Below are 21,614 nucleotides of genomic sequence, written 5' to 3'. Positions count from 1 at the left end.
TTTCAGATATGACACCCCTAGAAACATAGACCTAGCCTTATGTCCTTGTTGCCTCCACAGGACATGAGCAGTACACACTGAGAGACAGAGACAGAAAAATCCCCCAAGAATGTTGGAATACCACACCCTCACTGAGCCAAAGGACCTACCTGGTCCTTTTCCTCTTTCTCCTCATACACAATCAGTCTATTTCCTCAGGGTGTTTAATGATTTTAGGAAGAAGCACAAGTAATATTCTATTACCTCTCAGTCCTTAAGTGCAGTGAGTAATTACAGCTTTCAAGGAAGGAAAATACCAGGATCCTGTCCCTGCAGGAAATCTACATTGCTCTCCCCATTGGGTTAACAAAAGGTCTAGCATCAGTCATTCCACAAACATTGATGAAGCACCTGCTCTGGGCTGGGTGCTGGAAATACAAAGGGAAAATGAAAGTCTCAGCTCTCAAAGACTGGGAGAAATAATATGTACTTATATAAATATAAGTGGAAATATATACACAAAACAGATGTGAAGTAAATGCAAGGTAACTGGGAAGGACACATCTCTACTGTGCCCTTGTTTCTCTATATGCTTGGTGGGGCAAGAGAGCTCTGAGTGATATTCTGTTGAGCACTTTTTATCTAATCAATGAATGAAACCTTATAAGAGTGGTTAATAGAAAGCCAATTAGATCCTTAGAATTAGATAAAGAATCTTAGGGGACCCACATTAGTGGTGATAAAAAAACTGAGCAGCTACTATAAGTTGCTAAGAATGAAATAGATTCCCTCTTAATTCCCATGAAGATGACAATAAGGAGCCTTAAGCCCACCTCTGTGAGTAGCACGGTCATGGACCCCAGTAAACCAGACATGGTACTCCCTGCAGACAGGCTAGCATTTGAATATTCCAAGAAGCCCACCTGAAATTCCCTGCAGGAGTTCTCTACCAAAAAGAAATGGTTCTTGCTGGTTGCCTGAGACTTTGCTGCCTAAATGGGTTGCTTAATACATAGCCTTTGTGATGAAGAAAAGATTGATGTGACAGCACCAGGGGATATTAGTTGGGGTGGGTTTTGAGGGGGATAGTTTTAAATGAATTAATGTTCTTAAAATCTAATCCTAATATGTTTTCAGATGTTCTGAAGCTCTCACTGGCACACATAAGGTAAATGTATGTTCCGGAGGCAGCTGTTCAATCAGAACGTGCAGAACAGATCCCAAAACAGGAAAGCTTAACAAAGACTGTTTATTTATACCTGACAAAATTCAGACGGAGAAAGCTTCCATCATGTTCATGCAAAGTATTGATTCTGTAAGTCTTTGGATCATTGCTTCTAACCCTAAGACTTGGCACTTATTTAGTGCTAAGGCTTACTAGGCCCTTTGCTTCTACCTTTCTAAATGACCCTTACAATGACCTCATTTTCCATACCCTTCATTTCTATTCCACACATGAGGAAACTGAGACTTGGGGAAATGAAGTGAGGAGCGCATGATCCCACTGCTAGGCTAGAGTTGTTCCATTCAATCCTCCATCAGTTTATGAGTTCGAATGGCCTGAGGAAGGCGCCTTGAGTGAGGCAGCCCCTTAGTGATCCTTTATGTCTCTAAAAGGGAAGGCTGAGGATACAAAACCAGAACCAAAGAGAACACCACCTCCACTGTTCCGATCCTCTTATAACCCCACTGTCCCACATATGTCCTCTAGCCTGTTCTCTTTGAGTTTAGGATCTTGAAGTTACTCTAAATACCCCCTGAAATCCCTAAAATAAATAAGTACATTTGGGGCTTTATTGGGAAATGCTTTCTTGGAGATAAGGTGGTGTGGAGATGTCAGGGTATCCTCAATAGCTCTTTTTTACTGTTTAACTTTCTGTTATTTATATACATATGTGCATATAAATATATATGTATGTATAGATACAAACATGCATATAGATATATTCCTAAATAGGTTCCTTTTGTTTCAACTTCCATGCTTTTGAAGAGTGAACTGGACCTAATTATCTATCGGTGTTAAATATGAAGAGCAGCAAAGTTAGGGGAGGTTAGGTGACTCATGTCACATAGCAGCCATTGGTAGAGCCAGAATTCAAACTCAGGACCTCTGCATACAAATTCAGCACTCTCTACTACACTATGCCACCTCTCTTCTGGACTCCTCAAGCTGATTTGCTGAATGGCCCCATAGTACACAGAGTCCCTGGAGTCAGGAGTACCTGAGTTCAAATCCGGCCTCAGACACTTGACACTTACTAGCTGTGTGACCCTGGGCAAGTCACTTAACCCCAATTGCCTCACCAAGGGAAAAAAAAAATGAGCTAGAGAAGGAAATGGCAAATCACTCCAGCGTCTTTGTCATTATAATACCAAATGGGGTCAGGAAAAGTCAGATATGACTGAAATGACTAAACAACATAACCGCTAGGGTTGTTTTTTTCCTCATTGAGGCAGCAAGGTTGTATATGAAGTGCTGGGCCCAGAATCAGAAAGATCTGAGTTCACATCTAGCCTCAGACAGTTTCTAGCTATGTGATCCTGGGCAAGTCATTTATCCTCTGCCTGCCTCAGTTTCCTTACATGTAAAATGGGGATAAGAGCATCCACCTCCCAAGGTTACTATGAGGATAAAATGAGATCGTAATCATAAAGTCCTTAGCATGGTGCCTAGCACCTAGTAGGTGCTTGATAAATGCTTACTCCTTTATTCCCTTCATGAACTCCTTTCAAGACACATTTCCCCGTCCTGTAATTGTGATTTCTGAACCCAAGTGAAGGACTCCACTTCTCCTCACCTGATGGGCTTTACCTGATCCCCAGTTCCAGCCTGTTGCAGTTTGCAGGGATCTGGAGACTGCCCCCCAATGTATTAGCTTCCCACCCAGTTTTGCAACATTTGAAAATCAGACACAGATACCCTTTATGCCTTCATCCAAGTCATTGATTAAAACGCAGAACAGAATAGGGCCAAGGAACCATCCCTGTGGGATTTCACTAAATATAGTCCACCATATTGATACCTCTGTATTACTACATTAATCACCACTGCTGAAGGCAGTCAACCAGAGCTGAAGGCAATTAGCTAGATTATTGTTCTTTCTACATTTCTTCAATGTATTCACAAAGAAACTTAGTCAAACATGTTGCTGAAATCCAGCTGCCTGAGATGTTTCCACAATCTATCTGTCTAGTGGGGTGGTAACAAGTGGAACTGAGGTCAGTCTGACAAGACTGGTTCTTCAGGAGCCCCTGCTAGCTTTCAGTCATTGCCTCTTCTCCTTGTAAGTGCTCACAGTTAAATCACGCTCTAAATCCTAGACTCAGAGAAGAATCTAGTTGGAAGGGAACCTAGAAATCACTTAGTTCAGTTCTCAAATTGTGGACTGGGGAACGCTGTGGGCAAGGGTAGGCTGGTAAATGTTTAACAAGTGGCTCTGAAAAAAAACGTATGCGAAACACACTTTTAATTGTTAACATTTCCTCCATCATTTTCTTAATTGTAGAACAGTGGTGTCAAACTCAAATAGAAATGAGCCCAAACATTCTTGTACCTGAATGCTGAATTGTTATCTCTATAATTGAATAATATAAGATAATAATGTTATTTCTATTTTACTGTAATTTTATTTTCCCAATCTGGTTCCCAGATACACAAGTCCCTGTTTGACACCCCTAGATACTCAACAAAATAAAAATCAAGCCCTAATTTATAGCATTTGCTGATTTCTGGGGTATAAATGCTCATGCTGAAAATTCACGGTTATCTCTCAACGGACCCTTAAAGTTGGTTCCAACACACTTTGTCTGCAGTCCCAGAGATCCTTTGGGGGAGGGGAGGTCCTCCAGGTTAAAACTATTTCATAATGATATTAAAACACTTTCATTTCTAACATGGTAAATATCACTAGGTAAAATCCACGTCAACTATGGGTTCTCCTCAATAATTTTTAAGTGTAAATGAATCCCAAGATAAGAAAACTAAGGTTAAATGATTTAGTCAAAATAGTGGAAGGTCCAGGACTAGAATCCGGGTAATATTTAAAAGTTTTTCAAATCATTGATTTACCCCCCCCCCAAAAAAAATCATTGTTAGGTTGCGAGTTGGATTTTTTTCCTACTGGTGCTTTATTGAAAGGGTTCTTTACCCTTTTTTTATTATGGACTTCTCAGCAGCATGGTGAAGCTTTTGGACCTCTTCTCAGAATCATCTTTTAAATACATAAAATAAAGTACTCAGGATAACAAAGGAAACCAATTATATTGAAAAAAAATTACAAAAGAAGATAGCAAAGAAAAGGCAGAGGCTCAGCTGAGCTCTCCCAAAATCCCCTCCAAAAAAACTTTAAATATTGCCTCAAAACAAATCTTCAAGTGGCAGAACCCACAAAAAGTTATCATCCTATTTTCTTCTAAAACAAGTGCATGGACAACAGGCTAAGAAGCCCTGGTTTATAGTTTTCGTGTTTATCATGCAATTGGGCTTTTTCAGGTGGTGGAATTTTGTACAGAAAAGAACCATAACAAAGATGCTCCAAATGCTCAAAACCGGATGTGCAACCTCAGGAGCACATGGGAAGTGATCCAAGACTCAGACGACTACAAGGCATCCACTCCTATGACAGATGCACAGCCACCCAAGCCCAGCTTCTCACTGAAGCAGATTAGAGAAAGGATCCTCTGCTTAGTTCTGGATAAGTCTGGAAGCATGGGGGTAAGCCCAACCTGCCCCATGCTCTGGAGGCTGGAGGGGTGTATCTACAACATACGCTGGACCAATAGAATCTTGGGCTGGTTGGAAATCACATTGATCTCATGGTTTAAAAGAAACTAGGGAGCAGGGAATCATTTAACCTTCATCAAGTTTCCCTTTAAGCCCTCATACTCATTCTCCCCACTCCCTTTCTCCAACAAAAATTCGTGGCCAATTATCCCCATCCCTGAATCCAAATGACATTTTTCAACAGTGACTAAATTAAGAATTTGCTCTACAGGGGCAGCTAGGTGGCACAGTGGATAAAGCACCAGTCCTGGATTCAGGAGGACCTGAGTTCAAATTCGGCCTCAGACACTTGACACTTACTAGCTGTGTAACCCTGGACAGGTCACTTAACACTCATTGCCCTGCAAAAAAAAAAAAAAAAAAAAGAATTTGCTCTACAGTTGGTTTCCGAGCCCATGAGCATCTGTAGTCCCTGTTAACCAAACCACCAAATTAACTTTGTATGACTTCATATTTTCTGCCTTTGTTAATTATTGATTGGCAAAGGCATCAAACATCCTACCCAAGAATGCAGCTCAGATTCCATACTTCAAAAGACCTGCAACTTCATTAATGTTGGCACTCTCTACCCCACCCTTCCCCACTGATTACCATGGCTTAGGAGTCCTAGTTTCATCATCTCCTTGATCAAAAATAATTCATTAAGAGACAATGTGGTAGTGAATGGAGAGCTGACCTCTGAGTCTGCAAAATATGGTTTCAGTTCCCAGATCTGCCATGTACTGGTTAGGCAATGCTCTGACACTCTAAGTTGCAGAGAAAGTGCCAACCTGTACTGGTAGAGAGTTTCCTCCTCTGGGAGTCCCCTGTACCAATGAAATCACAAGTCTAGTCCATATTCTACACGGTGGCTCATCCACATGGATGCTGCTCAAATTAAAAGGCAAAAATATTTCATACAAGTTCTTTCATCTACCAAACCCAAGACCAACCCGCTCATAACTAGGCTCCCACTTAAAAATCCCATGCTTCAATGTTCAATGAGAATCCGCTATTTTGTTGATGAGGAAAATAATTTGTTTATACACAGACAAACCTTTCCCCCATTTAAGCTTTCAGGTGCTGAATCATTCATTGTCCCTAGGGTCACCTGGTAATGTGCCTCTCCAAATTTTGGTGGCCTTGTCCTCAGATAGCAAACATATAGCCTATCCCCAAGCCCATCCTCAAAACCTTTCTAGCCTAGAAGAATACTCAAGAGCTTGTGTTCTGTTGTCTTAGCCTTAGAGACCCCAGAGTCTCCACCATGGTACCCAGAGACCCTAGAGTTCCATAAGGGGGCTTAGGCTGTTCTGCCACTGTTGGCTTGTAGATGACCACTTGCCAATTTGACTTGTGTTTTTCATTCAGAGTGATGACCGCCTAAATCGACTCAAGCAAGCCGCCACACTGTTCCTGCTTCAGATCATTGAAAAGGGATCCTGGGTTGGGATGGTCACATTTGACGATACAGCCTCTGTTCAAAGTGAACTGGTACAGATTGTAACTGATGCTGAGAGGAACGCCCTCATTACAAAGTTACCTTCTGTTGCTTCAGGAGGAACATCCATCTGCTCCGGCCTCAGATCAGGATTTACGGTGAAAGCATATCCCCTCCACTGTCTCTACTGTAGTAGAAATTGTAAAAGTGAATTTCTATTCTGAATGCCCCTCACGTGCCTACTGTCTAGTATAAATTAGATGCCTCTAAAAAGTGAATGTTGGGGCAGCTAGGTGGCGCAGTGGATAGAGCACCGGCCCTGGAGTCAGGAGTACCTGAGTTCAAATCCGGCCTCAGACAATTAACACTAGCTGTGTGACCCTGGGCAAGTCACTTAACCCCAATTGCCCTACAAAAAAAAAAAAGTGAATGTACTTCCAAGAGAAAAAAGGAATATCAAGAAATGCTGATATGGAAATACCCTAATTAAATTCAGCTCAACAAAAGTTAATTAAGCACTTGGTATGTGGAAGGAAGTCAACCTTAGAGTCGGGAAGACATGGGTTTAAGTCTCTTCTGAAAGATAGCTTGGTATAGTAGAAAGAACAATCAACTTGGAGTCAGGAAGAGCCGAGTTCAAATTCTACCTCAGAAACTTATTAGCTAGAGGACCGTGGGCAGGACACTTAATCTGTGTAGGCTTTAGTTCCCTCATCTTTAGGATAAGAAGAGTGGAATTGATGACCTTTGGGATGCCTTCCAACTCTAACCCTACAGAACTCTTACCCATGCTAGCTGTGCAATTATATAACCAATGAGAAAGGTACTGTGCACGATATAAAATAAGGTACATGGTACGCAGCAGAAACATCCAAGGAAACCAAGTGCTGCAATGATCTTCAATCTAGGCTCCATTCTGGCAAGGCCAGACACTTCTGGCTCTGTTGGTTTATTAAACACAAGATGCCAAAGAGCTGTAAGTCATCCGCTTAGGGAAATGTTATAGAACAGCAAAAGAGTGATGAATGGATTGTTTGACTCCCGTGAGGGAGGGTTTTCCTCATTTTGATGCACTAATATTGTCTAAAGACAGCTGCTCTTGATGGGATATTAAATTATAGAGCCATCTTAGTGATCAAACAGTTCAACCCACCTCACTTTAGCGAGGAGGGTGCTGACAAAAATAGATGGTGAGTTAGTGGGTGGGAATTGGTCATACCATGTATGGTATTTGTACAGTTCCTTGAAAATTACATTTTCAGACAAGTCACGGTGAGATTTGGATAGACAGTAAATATATCATTATATATTAGGAGTGGTTCCTAGATTTGTTTTCAGAGGGAATTAGGACTTTGAGTACACAATCTCCCCAGGGTGGATTTGAGCTTTGGATTTGGGTTTTCCTAGCCAATTGTTTCATATCTCCTTAGTACCCTAGGGCCTGAAAAGGTCAGTTTGAGACCCACAGGCAGCTATAAACCTTTTCTGTAATCCAGTGGATGAAATGGCTAAAGGAGAGAGAAAATAGGTATCCCCCATCCATAGCTTCAGGAAGTGTCCAAGCTGAAAAGGTGGGACAGGGAAGTGGAAACAGTAAAGAATCCATGAGAGAGGTAAGAGGAGAGCTGGGATGGAATAGTGCTACAGAAGCTGAGGGAGAGGAATGCATATCAAGAAAGATGGGGGAAAGGTCAAGAAGGATGAAAACAAAGAGGTCATGGATGATTTTGGAGATACAAACTCCAGCAGAGTAGAAAAGATGGAACCCAGATTATAGGGGCTTGAGGGGTATAGAAGTGAAGGCATGAATTTTAACACTGCAGGGAAAGAAGGTCAAGTTTCTTTGCATGGCAAATCCTGTTTGTAGGAATGGAGAAAGAAGTTAGGAGAGAGGGAGATGGAAGATATGTAAGAGGGAAAGCAAGAAGGTCAATGGAGCAAGGTCCTAGAGGAAAGGGAAGAGGTTGAGGGCAAAGTGAAATGGTAGCAGCCCTGCTGTTTCCCCTGAGACAGGAGGAAAGGAATGGGGGAGAGACCAGAAAAACAGGCCTGATGGTTTCAATTTTTTCAGCAAAGTAAGAGATGATGTCATGTCCTGGGGCTCAGGAGATATGGGTGAGGTCTCAAAGAGTTAAGAAAATGGTTGGAACAGATGTTGTGAGGGACATGCTAGAGATTCAAGAAAGAGTAATTGCAAGAAGCAGAGCAAGGTCTGGTTGAAACATATGTGGCATGCATTCCCAGGGGAACTAGACCATGTTCTAAGGGCCTTCTGCACCAGTTCTCCATTGTGCAGGAGCAGACATATTGAGAGTTAGTCAGTGTTGGACGGTCATAGGATGGCAACAGTGGAAGGGCAAGGGGGCAAGAGACTGCTGAGCATTAGATAGGGAAGTCAGAGAGGAAGTAAGAGGAAAGGGCACAGCACAGAAAAAGAGCAGGGTTAGGAGGAGTGACTGTGAGTCAGAAGGGGCAGGGCAGGAGTTTGGTCAGGAAAATCTTCAAGTCTGAGATTTTTACATGGAGCAATTTCAAACAATGGTAAGGTCTAGAGGGGGGCCATTTTGGCAGAAGAGAAATGCTTGGGTACTACACACACACACACACACACACACACACACAAGACCCATATGCATATATATATGTGTGTATATGTATATATTTATATATACACATACAATATGTTTTCTATTGCATAATATTCCCCATATAAGAGACAGTGAGGCAGAGTGAATAGTTTGGATCCTAGTGTGTGGAGAACCTGTGCTCACATCCTGCTGCTGACAACATATGACACAGGTGGGGGCAGCTAGGTGGCGCAGTGGATAAAGCACCGGCCCTGAATTCAGGAGGACCCGGGTTCAAATCTGGCCTCAGACACTTGACACTTACTAGCTGTGTGACTCTGGGCAAGTCACTTAACCCTCATTGCCCCACAAAAAACAAAAACAAAAACAAATATATGACACAGGTGAGTCATTCAACCACTCTAAGCCTCACTTTCCTGACTTGTAAAATGGAGATAGTGCTATCTGTAGTACTAGTACCTACCTCACAGTATCAATGGGGAGCTCTAATGGGATCGCAAAGCTCTTTGTGAACTTGAAGGCAACATGTAAATGCTAATCATTATTAAGATAAATGCCCTGGTCATACAGAGACAGTAAAGAGTAGCTGCCCTTGTGCTCCACTGGTATCATCCCAATGTCCCAAGAACTCAAGGAAGGCCCTTGGGCACCGAATGGCTCCCTTGTGGTAAATAAGAAGGTAGACTAGAGTCATATAGGTAGGTAGGTAAGGTAATAAGCATTTCCTACATGTCTACTATGTGATAGGCACTACACTAAGCATTTTACAAATATTATCTCACTTGACCCTCACAACAACCCTACAAGATAGATGGTATTATTATCTATATTTTGCAGATGAAGAAACTGGAGCAGTCAGAGATTAAAGACTTGCCCAGGATTACCCAACTAGGAAGGTCAGATTTGAACTCAAGCTCAGTTCTATCCACTTCTCTACCTAGCTGCTTCATATAGGATGGACAGGCATAGATGAATTGTCATTTGCATCACTGGAGGGGATACGTACATAGATGATATTCCAGATTCATTGGAGTATTAGAATATAATATTTCCTGCAAAGCTAGGATTGTTTCACAGATTGAATAGTGAGAAAGACCTGAGTTCAAATTCTGCTACTGGCACTTTTTAGCTGTGACCCTGTACAAGCCATGGAACATCAAAGTATTTTGGGCAATTCCCCAAGACTTATCATCTGGTTTAGTGGAGGGAATTCCTACTTCAGATTTGCATAATGTTCCCTGAATTGAGTGCTATTAGTCATTCCCTTGTTTCTAGGTGTCCAGTGTGGCAGTTTATACAGAGCATGGTTTCCCAAGTTACTTTTGGAAAACACTCTTTATTGTGAAGCGATCGTGAGCACGGGAGCACAGGCTTAGAGCAGGAAGAGACCTCAGAGGCCACCTCTCTCTTCCTTTTACAGATGAGAAAACTGAGACACAAAGAGCCTCAGACTCCAAAGCTATGGCTCTTTCCACCATGTCATGTCGCCTCTCAGGCTCATGAGCTTCCTCCTCTTTGGCCCTCCCAGTAATGACAGGAGAATCAGAAATAGTGGGTGTTCGTCTGCCCAATGTCTCATCAGCCTCTCTCTGCTCTAGAGCCAGAAAGAACAGATACCCTGGCTGGGACTGAACATCAGTGGGCAGAAGCTGGGTCAGCCCTGCTGCCAAATGGCAACATCAGCTGGGACAAAATCTCCTCCATTAGAGCAAGAGAAAGGGGGATTGGGCTGGGTTCCTGAAGGTCTCACATACATAGTTGAGGATTTCAAGACAGGAAGATCCTCCTGGGTTTCCTGGGCTCTTACTTTTATTTTCTTCTTTAATTCCTGGCCAATTCCACTCACTCAGGGCTACTTGGCAGCACTAAATCTGCTTACCAATGTCTGGGATGATTCTGTGCTTTTAGGTAATCAAAAAGAAATTCTCAACGGATGGTTCAGAATTTGTCCTTCTGACTGATGGGGAAGACAGCACAATCAGCATGTGCCTTAATGAAGTGAACCAAAGTGGGGCCATTATTCACACTGTTGCTCTGGGACCTTCTGCAGACCCAGCCCTGGAGGAGCTGTCAAACATGACAGGTAAAAGATAACCTGGAGAATACATTTCTTCAGTAGGTACAAAAGATTATTTCTATGTAAACCTCCCCTTGAGTTCTCCTCTAAGATTTGCAGGTGATGCAGGGTTTCTGAAGGCTATGGAAGGGCAGCACAAGCCCTGGAAGGTCAGTCAATAAACACCTAAGTGCCTACTATGTGCCAGGCACTGTGCTGGGTATACAAAAAAAAGGCAAAAGACAGTCCCTGCTTTCAAGGAGCTCACATCTAATGGGGGAGGGGTAAAGAGAACACACAGAAAGAAGCTGAAAAGGGGGAAGGAGAGAGGTGGGTACCCAGCACAGGGACATGATGAAGTCCAGAGAGTACAACCTCTTGTACTGTATAGATGACTTGCTTGGAAACCTTGTTTAAACGGAAGGTGTAAGACTTCTCTGCTCTCCTCCTTCTGTCCTCCATCCTCCACCCTCTCCAAACAGAGAATGGGAGGAGCCCCTGAGGCAGGGGAGCCTGATGAAGTGTGAATTCCAAGATTAAAGTGAACTTGGAGGACAATGAGGTAGCTGGGGCAGGATGAAGAAATCCCAAGGAAGGCAGCTGAGTGGGAAATAAAAAACGTGACTAGTCTTACCAAATTGGAGAGACTTCCAGTAAAGTCCAACAACAGCCTGATTGTCTGTCATCTGAGGACATGCCAAACTAAATTCAGAGAGAGATTCATCTCTACCTTTGCTTTGTGATTTTTTTCTAACATAAGTCTCAAAGGCTGTCTACTCAAAGACAGAATTACAACATCTCATTGCTGGTCTTTGAGGTCCATCAAAGACCATCTAATCCAACCCATACCCAAGAAAAGAATGCTCCTACAAATACTCATCCTGTCTTTGCTAAAAGACATTCAGGTGAGAGGGAATGGAGTCAATGCCAAGGCGATCCATTCAATTTTTCAATAGTTCTAAGACATTTCCTCATGTCTAGCCAAAACTGGCTCTTTACTTTCCACTCATTGCTCCTAATTCGGGCCTATATGGCAAAAAAATAATCCAATCCTTGTTGTGATTAATAGCCTGTAAATTGTTTCCAGGCTAATCACCCAGTTTTTCAACTTATTCTCAGTTTCCTACTTAATCTTCTTCTGAAGTTCTCCAGCTTATCAATAACCTCCCCAAAATTTGGTGTTTAGAACTTGGCCCAATTCCTTCAGCATTCTCTGAACAGAGTCAACTATAACAGGACTATTTCTTCTCTAGTACTAGACACTACATCTGTCTTATTGCACCCCCAAATTCCATTAGCTTTTCTGACTGGTATACACACAATTGTTGACTCATTGCATTCGCAATCAACTAAGACTCTCCAGATCTGTTTCAGATGAACTATTGTCCTCCCCTATCTTGTACTTGATTATTTTGTTTTTTTAACCCAATCATAAGCAATTACATATGTTCCTTTTATACTTCATCATATTAGATTTCAAATACTGATTCAAACCTGTAAAAAATACCTTTTTTGCTTCTATCTCATTCAACTTAAGTATTCTTCCCAGCTTTCTGTCAACTACAAGTTTGACAAGTATGTCATTTGTGCCACTGACAAAATGTTAAGCAACAGAGAGCTAAGCACAGATCCCTGAGGCACTACACTAGAGACCTCCTTTCAAGTTGTTTCAAATAAAATGGATCCACAATGGATCAATGATCTTACTGATATGGGCACTGCCTCCCATCCCCAGATTGCAACCCATTCTCTGTGCCTGTTTTCCAGGCCCTTCCATAACATTGCCATAGGCTGAAGGCTTTCTTCAAATTGTCTGGACCTCATACAGGCCATACACTGGTGTAGCTGATGCTACCAGATCACTAGCCTGTCTTCTTTCTGGTGTGTGCACATCTCTTTCATGCCATTGTTTACATTACTTCTCCTTCATAGTTCCTCACAGCCTGACCAGGCCCACCATGCAATGTGAGTTGTCACTAAGCCATAGACAATGACTCTTTGGGTCCAGTCATTCAACTAGCTCTAAGTCTACTTTCCTGTATTATCATACCACCTCTATCACTATGTGATCTTGTAGAAGTAACTTGTCTCTGGGCCTCAGTTTCCTTGTTAATAAAAATGACTGGGTTGCTGACCTCTCCTAATTTTAAATCCATAATCTAGCCTAAATCATTCCATCTTGACCACAAAAGTAATATCCTGAGACATGGACGCTAAGATGCCAAAAAGATTTGACCTGTTATTCCCAATCCAAGGGTCAAATCATTCCTTGATGAGTATAAATAAGCAGTGGATACTGCATAAACTAGGACTTGGCTCTCTTGAGTTGATCAATGCCTGCCATCATAAATCAGTGGGGAATGAGTAGACTTTTCAGGCAACTAAAAGTTACCCTCTTGAGTAACTACTTTTAAATTTTAACCGACTGGAATGAAAAGTTGACTAAACTATATTGCATACTTTCCTGAATTATTAAACAAGGCTTCCCTGAATCTTTTTCTTGATGACTCAACATCAGTTATTTTATTATACTACTAAGGTATGTAGGAAGGGGTATGCTTCAGCCAGATTGAGAGTACCAATTTGAGAGAACACGTTGTTAAATTTTCATTGCAAGGATTCACACCTCTGAAATCAGCAAATGCTACAAATCAGGGCTTGATTTATTGTTTTGTTTCTTTCTAGACTTAAGAAAACAACAGAAATTAATAATGATGATTTAACTTTGAAGTATGAGTACATATTATTTGAAGAGCCAGTGTTAAACATTTACTTGCATGCTATTGTATATAAGTCGGCTTGCTCATACAGAGGTGATCTTTAGAACCATCTAATCATAGAATCATAGACCTATTCCAATCTTCTCATCTTGCAGATGATGAGATAGAGGCACAGAGAAGTTATGTGCCAGTTCTAATAAGAATATAAGTGGATTCTTGAAGTAGTGAGGATCCAGAAAGTTCAATTATTAATAATATACATTAACTGGTCTAGATCATGGCCTTTTTTGACATCTGTTTGGCTGTTCATTTTTTTTCTCTCCTCAAGGGCTTGGTTATATTCTAGATAAATAATGGATAGTTTATACACCCCAAGGCTGATCATTTTACATTGCCCTCCTAGAGTAAGGCTGTGTTCTTACCAGACTGCAGTTTATGACACAACATGGAACTTTATGAAACAATAACTTTGGTAAACTGTTAATTTGTCACTATGCCATGTCAACTATTGAACTTCTGGTAATGTAATCCTACTCTAGGAGGTGTGCAGACAACTTCTACAGACAACGCCCAGAGCAATGGACTCATCGATGCATTCAGTGCCCTCTCATCAGGAAATGGAGCTATCACTCAACGGTCCATCCAGGTCAGTTTCAATTTCTCATTTCCCATATTTATATTACATAGGATCATAGCATTTCAAGATCAGAGACTTAGAAATTAGGAGGACCTTTGAGGTTCATAGGATCACATATCATAGATATGGGGTTAGAAGGAACTTCAGAGTCATCAAGTCCAAACCACACATTTTACAGGTGAGGAAACTGAGGCAAATAGACTCTCCCAATGTCATGCAGGTCATGAGTGGCCAAGATGGGATATGAACATTAGTGCTCTGACTTCACGTTCAGCATTCTTTCCATTATATCATGCTGGCTGGGATATTAGAATCAAGGGGGCCTGATAGCATAAATATAAGGTGATTTCTATGAACTTAAAAGTTTTATTAAGTACCTAATATGCACAGGACACAAATTTGCAAATATCTCATTTTATCTTCATAAGAATCCTGGGAGGTAGGTGCTATTATCACCCCCATTTTACAGATTAGGAAACTGAGGCAGACAGAGTTTAAGAGACTTGTCCAGTATCAGACAGCCTATAAGTATGAGAGGCCAAATTTGAATTCGGGTCTTCCTGACTAAGTCTGGGATCATATCTATTGTGCCACTTAGCTGCCTCTAGACTGAGAGCATTTCTACTGGCTGTCCAGTATAAGCACAAAAGTCTTATCTAAATTTTTAAAAGGAAAAAAAAGGCAGTGGACATCATGATACTAATTCATGTCATACTCTGTCTCACTGGCATATGAAACAAGCTCTTCACCCATCCTGCTTTGATAAAGTTGTCCAGTGCTGATGGCTCCTTCCAGAGCCTTGAAGGACACAGACACTGAATTTTATGGATCCCACTATCAGTAGTGGACTCTATTTGCATATTTTCATGTCCTGCTCCCCTCACCAAGCCACTCCCTGACCATTAAAGACCACCCCACTGGTTCTCTAGACTGGCTCTCTAACTGTACCATGACCTCTCTACAAATTCACAATATTTTAGCACCTTGAAGGTCATCTGAATCCAAGGCCAAGGCCAAGGCCAACTTTTTAATCTCTTCCAAGGATCCATAACAGGCAGGATTTTCCAAGTAGAGATCAGGAAAAAAAGAATGGAAGTCAGAGTCAAATGTGTCCAAAACCAGCACGTGTCCTTTTTTTGCTATTTTGCCATACCTTATTATAATTATAATTATTATCAATAATCAATCCAATCCACAGACATTTATTCAGCCCTTCCCATGTGTCAGGCATTATTCTAAATCCTGGGGATACAAATAAAAATGAAATAAGCCCTGCTTGCAATGAGCTGACATTTTACTTGGGGGAAACAACATGATCAGATGTAAGTAAATACAAAATAGTTACAAAGTAATCGCAAAGGAAGGGGAAGAGGAAGGCATTAGGAGCTGGGAAGGAAGGGAAGAAGTGAGGGTTTATTAAGTGTCTACTATGTGTCAGGCATTGCTCAAAGGATATAAAGCTTTAAGAATCATCCTCAGAGAGAAAATAATTGAATCCATGGAAGCTAATGAGATTACTAAGAGAAAGAGTATAGAGGGGGAAGAAAAGACCCAGGACAGAGCCTTGTAATGCAAGAATAGTAGGCATGACCTAAATAAGAATTCAGCAGAAGAGACTGAGAAGAAGTGGTCAGACAGGCAGGAGGAGAACCAGGAGAGAGTAGGTTCAGGGAAAACCAAAGAGAAGAAATATTAAGGAGGAGAAGCTGATCAATGGTGTCCCTGGCTATAGAGTGATCAGGAAGGCTGAGCACTGAGACGTGATGATCAAGAGCATGGCAATCATTACAGTAACTTTGGAGAGAGAAGTTTCAGGTGAATGATGATGCAGGCAGTCAGACTGCAGTGTTAAGAAGAGAATGAGGAGGAAGAAAAAGCACCTACTGTAGACAGCCTTCTCAAGTAGCTGAGCTGCAAGAGTGAGAAGGGGTATGGGATGATCGCTAGTGGGGATGGACAGATCAAGTCAAGGTTCTTTTGAGGATGGGGAAAGACATGGGTATCTTTGAGATAGAGACGTGGCCAATTAGACAGAGTCAAGCACACAAGGAAAAACTGAAGATAAATGAGAGGGTGAGAATGAAGGAGGGTGCAGACTGCTGGAGAAGACAGGATGGAATTGGCTCTTATGCAGGCAGAGCCTTGACAGGGAGAAGGGTCACCTCTCCATATGAGACAGGGGTGAAGGAGATAATGGTAGCAGCCATATGGGAGATTAGAAATAAAGAGGGGATAGGGAAAAGAGGAAGCGCTCAGTGAATGACCACATTTTTTTTTTCAGTGAAATGTGAGTCAAGATTCTCATATCAGAGTGAGGGAGAAAGAGCCTTGGGAGCTAAAGGAGAGATTAAAAGGTTTGGAGGAGACTCTATGGTGAGGGAGAATAATGAGTTAACTGAGGAGACATAAAAAGAAAGACAGAGCCAGGCCAGGCCACACTAATGAGACAGTGTGGTCCAGTGGAAGGAAATCTGGATCTGGAATCTGCTGATGCCTTCCCTCTGAGATTATCTTCCATTTGTACTGTATCTCATATGTATAGGGTTTTTTTGTTTTGTTTTGCATATTGTTCCAACCCCTAATCAGAATGTGAGCTCCTTGTGGGCAGAGGCTGCTCTGTGCTCCATGCTTTGGCTCACAGTATTCCTTCCGCCCACCAAAAATCTTGCTTGTCTTCACTGCTGAGGTGATTCAAAATCAGAGCTGACAAGAACCATCTAAAATGACAGCTTGATTCTCTCCCCACTCACAATGGAGGGGGTTTGATTTAGAAGAAAAGTTGAGTAGATAAAAGAGACAAAGGGAAGGGAGGGAGGGAGAGGGAGGGAGTGAAACTAGAATATTACCGTGGGCTAAAAATTAGGGATATCACTGTAGGCCTGCCTTTGATGTCCTTTGTGCTAGAAATATTAGTCATGGACATTTGTATAACCATGATACCTGTCTCCTCTCTTACCCACCCTCTCTCCTAAAGGATGCTACCACAGGAATAGGGAAGGGAGTTCTGATTCAATTGGTGTAGGTAACTTCCAGGAGAGTCCACTCCCTCTACCAAAGCAAGCTGGAACCTTCCCTGCAACTTGTTGTCTTGTACTCATTGGCATGTCCTCCAGATTAACGATGACATGACTTGGTGATGACTTATCCCTTTGCAATGCTTTGTTGTATTTTTTTTAACAGCTTGAGAGTAAGGGAGCCACTCTGAAGGACGGGGAATGGATGAATGGTACCGTTGTTGTTGACAACACAGTAGGCAATGACACTCTATTTCTCATCACATGGACAACACGACAACCCCAAATGTTTGTCTCAGATCCTGATGGGAAAGTGTATAATACTTTTTCATTGGATGCAAACTCCAAAATGGCATACCTCCAAATACCAAACACTGCCAAGGTGAGGAATCAGCTTTCTCTCTTGTGTTTTCTTAAATTTTCAGAAAATGGAATCAAGACTTTAATATATTATAATTTTGTAACTATTCTTAAGTGACAATAAGGTTGTTTTGTTTTTACTAAAAAAGCACATTCTTATTCCACATGTTCTCTTAGAAATGTGATGAATGGATCATAAAAAGCAAAGATGTAAAAAAATATACTGTAGCGACAAAGGAATTGTGATTAAAAGGACAGAAACTGGGCTAGAACACAAGGGAGATTGGGAAAACAAGCCAGGAAGTTATAGAACCTTTTCTGATTAGTGTGAACATACTTATGACACCCCATCGCCCTATCCAGAGTTTTAGAACCCTTATGTTCTAGCATCCAAAAGTTTTGCCTTGCTTCTGAGAATAAAGGATGATGGCAAGGGCATACCTTTCAGGTCACATCTTTCATAGCAAAGGTTTCAACAGTAATAGGTATTAGGTACACCCCAGGGAACAACATTCTGGTTTAGATGCACCACTTGGACTCCCCTTGTATAAATCAGATAAGGTGTGAAAACAGATAAAGGCTAACAGAGAAGCTGGGTAGGACAGGTCTTAACACTGTTTTTGCTTTAATGAATTTCTACTGGAATTTTCAGGCTGGAATTTGGACCTACAGCCTGAAGTCAAGTGCACAAACCCTGACTCTAACAGTAACGTCTCGTGCTGCAGATGCTACTGTGCTCCCCATTACAGTGGACTCCAAAATGAACAAAGACACCAGCAACTTCCCTAATCCACTGGTTGCTTATGCAGAAGTTCGCCAAGGATCCCTGCCTATCATAGGAGCCAATGTAACAGCCCTCATTGAATCAGCTGATGGAAAAACAGAGACTCTGGAACTCCTGGATAATGGTGCAGGTAACTTAACCTCAAACTTCTTTCTCTTTTAAGAAAGAAATAGGTGGCGGCTAGGTGGCGCAGTGGATAAAGTACCAGCCCTGGATTCAGGAGGACCTGAGTTCAAATCCGGCCTCAGACACTTGACACTTACTAGCTGTGTGACCCTGGGCAAGTCACTTAACCCCCATTGCCCTGCAAAAAAACAAACAAGAAAAAAAAAAGAAAGAAATAGGATACTTTTTCACTGGATGCAAACTCCAAAATGGCACCTCTCCAAATATCAGATACTGCCAAGGTCCTTGAGGAATCAGTTTTGTCTCTTCTCTTTCAATTTTTTTTAGAAAAGGGCTGCCTTTAGAGGCATCTAGATTAATATGGTTTTCTGAGAACAGTTTGTGATCTCCTTGATATTGGGAACTCCCATATGAGGGAACCCCCTTTACCTAAGGAGGTTTGCACCTTACCACAACTAATAGTCTGTAGCACTTAAAGGTTAAGTGACTTACGCAGGATCACATAAATAAAATGTGTCAGAAGTTGGATGTGAACCCAGGTCTTCTTGGCTCAAGGCAACCTTTCCGTTTAATATACCATGTTGCCTCTGAAATGAATTAAATTTGATACATTTGATGGCTATTAACAATTCTTTAATTCCCTAATGCACAGAAAGGAAGAAGACTAGACTAAATGATTCTTAAGGCCTTAACCACATGGTCTGTATTCCAGAGGACTCACGTCCTTCCTTAAAGGTTTGGTCTGGGGTTGATAAAAGATAGGGATAAGGGGCGGCTAGGTGGCGCAGTGGATAGAGCACTGGCCCTGGAGTCAGGAGTACCTGGGTTCAAATCCGGCCTCAGACACTTAACACTTACTAGCTGTGTGACCCTGGGCAAGTCACTTAACCCCAATTGCCTCACTAAAAAAAAAAAAAAAAAAAAGATAGGGAAAAGTAGAAATTGGGAACAACTACAGAGGTCTTGTCAATAGTGCTCTCCAATTCAAAGAACTATTGAACCTCAGAGGAGGAAGGAAACTCAGAGTGGCAGCCATTGAATTGCAATGTGTACCTGAACACGACTCACTCCACCATGCTTAAAAAGTAGTCATCTGGGGTCAGCTAGATGGCGCAGTGGTAAAGCACCAGCCTTGGATTCAGGAGTACCTGAGTTCAAATCTGGCCTCGGACACTTGACACTTACTAGCTGTGTGACCCTGGGCAAGTCACTTAACCCCCATTGCCCCGCAAAAAACAAAACAAAACAAAACAAAACAAAACAAAAAAACAAAAAAAAAGTAGTCATCTGATCTTTGCTTGAATACTCTCAAAGAGAAGGGACTCACTAGCTCCATTCTGTTCATGGATGATTCTAAGTGTTAGAAGGCCTTCCCGAGAACAAGTCTACACAGGCCTCTCTCTACTTTCCACTCTTGGCTCTCTGTTTTGGTGTCTGGGGGCAAGCAGAAGTCCAATCCTTTCCTGTATTGCAGGATTCTCTAAATATACCATCGCATCATCTGTAAACAGTGATGGTTTTGTTTCCTCCTTGCCTATTCTCATACTTTTTTTTACTAGTCTTCAAACACCAGACTAAAAATACCCAGATTCTTGTATTCTTCAATGGATCCTTGAATGATGAGATCAGGGCTCTTGACTATTTTGATTGCCCTCCTTTGGATGGTCTCAACTTATCCACGTCTTTCCTAAAATGGATCACTCAACACAAAACACAAGACTCTAGATGTAGTCTGACCAGAGCAAAGCAATGACTTGTTTTTGAAGCCATATTACATTTTGGCCAGGACATGTTTGTTCATTCCTTCATTTTTTATTTCACTGTTGACTCACACTAAACTTGCATTTCACTAAAACTCCCAAATTTTCTCAGACACTATCTTACTTTATCACTTCTTGCACTTTTGGCTAAATATAATCACACCTTTTCCCCTTACCCCCACCACCTTCTTGTACATATTAATTTGATTTTTGGAACCCATGTGTAAGATGTGTTTGTTCCTACTACAGCTTATCTTTTGTTATTCAGTCCAATGTTTCAGCCTGTCAAGATCATTTTATACCTTCCCTCTATCCTAAACATAGTTTTAGCTCTCCCTCCTAGCTTTGTGTCATCTGCAAATTTGATATGCATGCCATTTATGCCTTTATTTGTCCCTGAAAAACATTGTAAATGACACTTCTCTAGCTTATTGAATTGAACTGAATGAATGTCAGCATCAGCCTTGAGGTCCAGGAAGATTGTTTACTTAGAAACATGAGTGGCCCCCTGATTACCTAAAAAAAGATAGGTAAGAACCTTTTAGTCATAGGGAAAGTATATGCCTATGAAGAAATAGGTAATCAAGGCTCTCTCTTCGATCACAAGGGAATCTAGTAACCTGTTTCAATTCGCATTTCTCTAATCAATAGTGATTTAAAACATTTTTTTCATATGGCAATACATAGCTTTGAATTCTTCATCTGAAAACTGCCTATTCATATCCTTTGACCATTTCTCAATTGGAGAGTGACTTATATACTCATTTAGGTAGAATTGTCATTTTTATTATATTAGTTCAGCCTACCCATGAACAATTGATATTTTTCCAATTATTTAGATCTGATTTTATTTATGTGAAGTGTTTTGTAATTGTGTTCATATAATTCCTAGGATTATCTTGGTAAACTAGCAAATATTTTATATTGTTGATGGTTATTTTAAATGGATTTTTTCTTTCTATCTCTTACTGCTAGGCTTTGTAGATTATATATAGAAATGCTGGGGGCAGCTAGGTGGCGCAGTGGATAGAGCACCGGCCCTGGAGTCAGGAGTACCTGGGTTCAAATCCGGCCTCAGACACTTAACACTTACTAGCTGTGTGACCCTGGGCAAGTCACTTAACCCCAATTGCCTCACTAAAAACTAAAACTAAAACTAAAAAAAAAAAAAATGCTGATGATGCACGTGGATTTATCATATATCCTGCAACTTTGCTAAAGTTGTTCATTGTTTCAAATAGTTTTTTAGTTGATTCTCTAGGATTCTCTAAATATACCATTATATCATCTGCAAACAGTGATACTTTTGTTTCCTCCTTACCTATTCTAATTCCTTCAATTTCTTTTTCTTCTCTTATTGCTAAGGCTAACATTTTTAGTACAATAT

At 41.3% G+C, this 21,614-nt stretch overlaps 1 protein-coding gene across 1 annotated transcript in view; it reads left to right on the top strand.

Annotated features, from left to right (window-relative positions):
• LOC122754578 (calcium-activated chloride channel regulator 1-like) overlaps nt 1-21,614 on the top strand; it is a 38,174-nt gene that overhangs the window by 10,748 nt on the left and 5,812 nt on the right. Inside the window, exons 5-11 of the mRNA XM_044003110.1 lie at nt 1,117-1,294; nt 4,472-4,693; nt 6,113-6,340; nt 10,679-10,853; nt 14,086-14,192; nt 17,364-17,579; nt 18,210-18,471. Coding sequence (XP_043859045.1) covers nt 1,117-1,294; nt 4,472-4,693; nt 6,113-6,340; nt 10,679-10,853; nt 14,086-14,192; nt 17,364-17,579; nt 18,210-18,471 — 1,388 coding nt within the window. The remainder of the gene's footprint in view (nt 1-1,116; nt 1,295-4,471; nt 4,694-6,112; nt 6,341-10,678; nt 10,854-14,085; nt 14,193-17,363; nt 17,580-18,209; nt 18,472-21,614) is intronic.

Source organism: Dromiciops gliroides, chromosome 4, assembly GCF_019393635.1.
Source record: "Dromiciops gliroides isolate mDroGli1 chromosome 4, mDroGli1.pri, whole genome shotgun sequence".
NCBI classification, from domain to species: Eukaryota; Metazoa; Chordata; class Mammalia; order Microbiotheria; family Microbiotheriidae; genus Dromiciops; species Dromiciops gliroides.
This window is presented reverse-complemented; position numbering and strand designations above follow the sequence as displayed.